The sequence below is a fragment of the Anneissia japonica genome, unplaced genomic scaffold (assembly GCF_011630105.1).
Source record: "Anneissia japonica isolate Jap-2015-1 unplaced genomic scaffold, ASM1163010v1 scaffold287727_len1644234_cov201, whole genome shotgun sequence".
NCBI classification, from domain to species: Eukaryota; Metazoa; Echinodermata; class Crinoidea; order Comatulida; family Comatulidae; genus Anneissia; species Anneissia japonica.
Window position 1 is genome coordinate 1,345,885 of NW_022713615.1, and position 6,358 is coordinate 1,352,242.

The 6,358-nt window shown below is 38.5% G+C and overlaps 1 protein-coding gene across 1 annotated transcript; it reads left to right on the forward strand.

The window, feature by feature from the left end:
• Positions 1-201: 201 nt before the first annotated feature.
• On the forward strand, positions 202-4,814 carry LOC117108533. The gene is made up of 2 exons (XM_033250571.1): positions 202-411; positions 671-4,814. The coding sequence occupies exons 1-2, from the start codon at positions 341-343 to the stop codon at positions 4,626-4,628; spliced, it is 4,029 nt and encodes a 1,342-aa protein (XP_033106462.1). The 5' UTR covers positions 202-340; the 3' UTR covers positions 4,629-4,814.
• The last annotated feature ends 1,544 nt before the right edge of the window (positions 4,815-6,358 follow it).

Genomic DNA, 6,358 nt, shown 5'->3' on the forward strand with positions numbered 1-6,358 from the left:
TAGCTGGGGAGGGTCTGTTTTTATTTGGCAAAGAATATTGTACATATTGTGTAAAAAATAATTTAATTTTATTGGTTTTTAAAGAAAGTATACTTCCAGTCACAAAATTGCATTGTTTTTTTTAAGCTGTTAAAATAATTGATGCGGTAAAAAATGTTTTTTTTTAATTCCTGCATCAATATTCCCCAAATCTTTGATGCGGATGGGAGTGAAAATCTAACAATTTGCCCTTATTTATCTGCTTAGAACCGATGAGGACCACCAATATGACAAGTCGTACAAAATTTTCTCTGAGATAATCATCCAGCAACGAATTATCAAGAACCATGAGATTTTAAGGATGACCAAGTTACTTCAGTTGTTTTCAAAAATTGTTAAGAAGCATGAAGGCCTTGAAATGACAAATTACAGGTAAGAAATATTAAGAAATCAAAACACAATTTTAAAAAAGTTAGAAATTCTGAAATTATTTATAGCAGTATTAGGAAACCATGGCATTAAATAGTTAGATTATTATGTGTAAATAGACTATTAGCAAAAGCAATTAATAGCCAAATTGGTAAATAAGATGTAAATTTAATATACAAAAAAACTATGAAATATTTCTTGTGTTGAGGCTAAAACTTTAACTTGAATTTTATTTAAATATAATGTAATTTATATTTTTCAGAACTGATCAACTTAAGTACCGTTTAAGGAAGGACTTTCCACAGTTATGCTTCCATAAACCATATCGTAGAAATCAAGCTGAGATGGTGTTTACAGAGGAGTTGACTACCGGTAATGTTCTGGATCTTCTTTCCACCTCTGAGGAGGAATCATCTCCTGTTGACAGCTCAGAAGTAGAAAATGAGTCGGAAGAAATCAGGCCTAAATTGTCTCATATGGATCAAGAAAAACAAAGAACAATTTACAATGCAGGTACCATTGTGTATAATGCTATAAAAGCTTCACCCACTATGAGTTCCCCATGGCCCCCAACAGCTGAAGATATTAACCTTGATGCAGTCAAGGAGATGGTTCCATTTCAACTCTATAACTTAATTGCTTGGTGTGTCCGTGCCACAGATGAACCAACCCTGACATCATACGTTGATGTTTCAAGTGAAAGCCACCTGAAACTTTTATCAATTTGTCAAGATATTGTGTACCTTACATCAAAGGGGAAAAAGCAAACTCCAAAGTCTCTTGGTCTTGGTTTGACTGTCAGACATCTGACAGGATCATCTCAGGTTTTAAAATTGTTAAACAAGTATGGTCATTGTGCTTCGTGGGATACAATTCTTGGTTTGGAAACCAGCCTTGCCCAACTTCAGCTGTTAAATACTAATGCAATTCCAAACGGATTTGCTAAGCACACACCAACCACTCTCGTTTGGGACAATATAGATTTTGGTGAGGAAACCTTGTCAGGTCATGGAACAACACATCATACAAATGGCATAATGTTGCAGAGTAGAATTTGTAAGTTAACCTCCAGATCAGACACAGTAACCATCAGGAAAGGCATTCGCTCTTTTAAGCCAGCTCCTTCAACTTTGGAAATTTACCATCGCACAAAAAGGCAAGGTCCGAAGAAGCTTGGTCACCAGTCACAACTAAACAAGAACACTTATAAGCCCAAGCTTCTTCCAGCATTCAGGACAGACCTAGCATTTATATTTGCAAAGTATGCTGATGAAGAACCTGTTACAGTTCCCGGATGGACTGGTTTTAATATGGTAGTTAAGGGTGAAATGACTCTGGAGCAATCAGCCATTCACTATTTGCCAGTAATCGAAGCTTCACCAACAGAAATGAATACTGTCAAAACCATCCTGGAGAAGAGTCTTGCTATGGCTGACCGTCTTGAGGTTGACCATGTTGTGTTGGTTTTTGATCAAGCAATTTATGCTAAAATCCAAGAGATTCGCTGGAACAATGAAGAGTACAAGCAACGTACTGTCATACGTTTAGGTGAACTACACACCTGCATGTCATTCTTAGGTGTGATTGGCCGAAGATTTAAAGATGCTGGGTTGCATGACTTGTTGATAGAAGCGGAAATAATTGCACCTGGTTCGATTAATGGGGTTCTAAATGGCCACCATTATAATAGGAGCATAAGGGCTCATAAACTTCTATTTGAAGCTCTTCAGAGAGTGAGGTTAATTATGTTCCTTGAATCGTTGCCAGCTACAGAGGCACATAAATATGCCAAACTAATAGTTAATGTGAAAGAATTGTACACTTCGGAATCATTCAATGAAATGTTGTGCTCTGAAGAACTAAACCTGTTCATGACAGAGTATGATGACTTCATAACCAAGCAAGGTGAATCATGTCCAACTTTTAGCCTGTGGAACTCATACATTGATATGGTTCAGATACTTCTGACATTCATAAGAGCAACACGTGAGTCAGATTGGGATTTGCATTTGGCTGCTCTTCGTTATATGATGCCATGGTTCTTTGCCTATGACAGAATGAATTACGCCAGATATCTTCCTGCCTACTGGTTGGAAATGGTGAATTTGCCCAACTCGCACCCAGAGTGTCACAAAGAATTGTCAACAACTGGACAATGGACTGTGCAGCGGCAACAAAGGCACCCATTTGCATCAATTGCATGTGACCAGGCCATTGAACAAACATGTAATCGGGATTCCAAGACAAATGGTGGAATTACTAGCTACACTCTAAACCGTGGAGCAGTGCAGAGATGGATTTTATCCCAACCACAGCGAGCCGCTATCACAAGACAGTGTGAGATGATGGGAGGGGTATTTACTGATGGCAGGAAGCCCAAAGACTTAGATCAGTCAAAGACAAAGAGAGATACGAATGCGGTGATGGCAATTATGTCCACTCTCGACAGCATGGTTAACCCCTTTGATTCCTCAAATGACGAGTTGGTATGCTTTAGCTCTGGAGTCGTTGCAACTGATGCAGTTAAAAACGATCTAAGCAAGGCCTTAGATCAAGGTGAAGAAGCAGCAACTAACTACATCAAAGGTTGTCTAATTGACAATGAATTTGACATGCATGCCCCCATTAAGAATATGAAGTTAAAAACTTTTTCAGAGAACAACCAACTGCTACGAACTAAATCTGGAAAAGCAGTTTCCGCAAAAAGTGACAGAAAACTATTTGCACGTCTACTGATTGCTGGACAGACCCGTAAAATTGATTTGCCTGAGATATTGTCATATTCACTTGGTAATGTGTCATTTCCACTGGCCAACTTTGATGGATCACTTGCCAAGACTAACAAGTCAGCTCTACTTCATGCCATTGAAATGACAGCTGGTGATTGTCTAATTGATAGACCTCCAGAAAATGCTGCATTAATGATTGATGGAATGGCATTAATCCAGTCCATACGGGATGTCCCCAAAACATTTGGAGAATTGGCTGATGATATTCTAAAACAAATCATCAATCTTGCTGCAAAATACAAATGCTCACGTGTAGACTTTGTTACTGACAGATATCCTTCTATAAGCATTAAAAATGTTGAGCGTTTACGGAGGGCAGAGAGTGGAACACAGAAGGTTCAAATTTACAGCAAGGACCAGAAGACTCCAAAACAATGGAAAAAGTTTCTGTCTGATGGAACCAACAAGGAAGCCCTCGTTGAATTTCTTTTTCTTGTCTGGAAAGATGTTAATTTGAAGCTTGTGTATGACATCGCAATATATTTTACACATGGTGAGGAGTGTCACATTCTGGAAAACAAAAATAGTGTCAGTACATCGTGGCCATGTGATGACTTAAAGTGTGACCATGAGGAAGCAGATACACGGTTACTTCTTCATGCAAAGCATGCTTCTAAATATTGCAAAGATGTAATCATCAGAAGCCCAGACACAGATGTAAGCATAATAGCACTGTCACTTATGGATAAATTAGCTTCTAATCTTTTCTTTCTGACTGGTACAGGGAGGAAAAGTCGAATCATAGATCTGCAGAAAGTTGCATCTGTGTATAATCCTTCTGTTCGAGAAGCTTTGATCGGACTCCATATTTTCACTGGATGTGACTCAACAAGTGCTTTCTATAGTAAAGGTAAAAAGAAAGCACTTGCAATTGCTCAGGAGAATACAGATTATTTAGATGCATTTACAGATCTTGGCAGGCACTTTGACTTAAAGCAAGAAACCATCTCAAACCTTGAAACATTTGTATGCAAGCTCTATGGACAGGTTACTACAAATGTTAATGATGCCAGGTACAAAATTTTCTGTTTATCCTCAGCATCGGAACAGAGCCTACCACCAACAAAGGATGCAATGATTCAACATTGTAAACGGTGTAATTACCAGGCTGCTATTCATAGGAGATCCTGTGTACAGTGGATTAGTGCCCCATCCCCAGTTGGCCATGGATGGCAAATGACAGAGGATCTGCTTACCATCACATGGATGACAAATGCACCTGCTCCAGAAGTACTTTTACAGTCAGTTAATTGCAGCTGTAAAGTTGGTAAATGCCAAAAAGGAAGATGTTCTTGTTTAGGCTCAAACCTGCCTTGCACTGACTTGTGCAAATGTAAAGATTGCCAGAATACAAACCTACCTGCTGTAGAATCAATAGAAGACTTCAATCAAGACTTTGATGATGATGATGATGATGATTATGATCTATAGATTTCAGAACCACCTTTTTGGAATGTCTATCTCTCAATACCCGATAAAAACATGTTCATTACATGACCAAGGCTACATAGATTAGCAACATCAATCTTAAATTCTGTTTAAACATATACATATACATGTACATTTATATTCTACTTCATAAATGATTTAACAATTTCGTATATATTATGTTTATTTGTTTTAGGTTTGTTATACGGTTTTGTCATGAATAAATGTTGTAAAGTACATCTAATTGTTGATCTTGCTTGGTTCATTACGTTCATTAGGTGAATTTCGACCGTAACAGTAGGGGAGAGTGGGGTAAGATGTGCCATATTTTGTTAATGTTGACCCCTGACCTTAATTATTACTAGAACCAAAAGGATGAATATTACATTTCATAGACCAGTTCATGCTCTACATTTGTGGACAATATAAAGAATGTACCATCACTCCCTAGTGTATTGATGAGGTATAAGAAAATTTATGTCAAGTTGCTCAATTTACCCCATCGGTGGGGTAAGTTGTTCCATGTGATGGGGTAAGTTGTTCCAACTATGAATTAAACAATGTAAACACTGCACAGCCCTAATGAAACATTATAAAAGAATTTTAGGTATAATGCTCCAGGCAACTTATTTTAGGTGCCACTTGCTTAGGTTTTGTTTAAACATTAGCTGACCAGAGCGTCTGGCGGATCCCCCAACAATGTTTGGCTGATAAAGTTTTTCAACTATATCGTCCTTTGAGAAAGAAGCTGTATCCTCTGAATTTGGGACAAAAACAGGGTTCTCAGAATCTACACAACTAGGAACTTTCTGTAAGAAAATTCCATCATAGTCATCACCATCGACTACATGGACGCGGGCTATGTAATGCAAAATACAAGATTTTCTGGAAGTTTAACCACAACAAAATCACCCTCGATTATCTCTATCTCTTCATCAGACATTACATCATCAGATTCATCATCAAATTCAACATCTGATTCTGAAGAACTACTGGTGAGCTCAACAGGTTCTGGTTTCTTTGGTCCATGTTTTTTGAATAATGTCTTCCTTGTAGTAGTCTTCGCTGTTTTCTTTTTTCTATTTTGTTGATTCAAGAAAATCTCATCTCGAATAGGAGTGTCTGTGAGAATTTTGGTACTGCCTTTCTTTCTTGGCTTAGTATTTTTTTTCCTAGGACCGGCTTGTGGTACAGGAAGGATTGCATCCGGCGATATATATCCATCACTACCCGATCCACAAGGAAGCTCAGCTAAATGATCTGCTGGACCAGGCACATTTGTTTTTGGATTAGATAGGCCTACTGAGGGACGATCAATCACATCATCAGAATTCTGATGATGATCAATCTCATTATCAGAATGAGGAGCATCATTGGGTATTTCATCATTATTTGCCTTGCCATCCACATCCTGGTTGACCTCCATTGTGCGATCTGTGGTTGCCGCCGGTGCAAAATCAAGGTCTGTGAACAGGTCCCTGTTGAATGGGTATATGCCTGTGCTCTGGAAGCCTGCCAGAATATTCCTTGGTGTGATAGCCGACATATGTGCTTCATTTACCAGTGCTGGTATGTCATAAATAGTGACTGTTTTCCCAGGGTTGGATCATAACCACCCATCCATAGCTCGGTTATATGCACTTTTAAAAGGTCCGTACACAGACCGATCTAACGGCTGGAGTCGGTGTGAGGTGTGAGATGGTATGGTTAGCAGAACAATACCATTAGCCTTC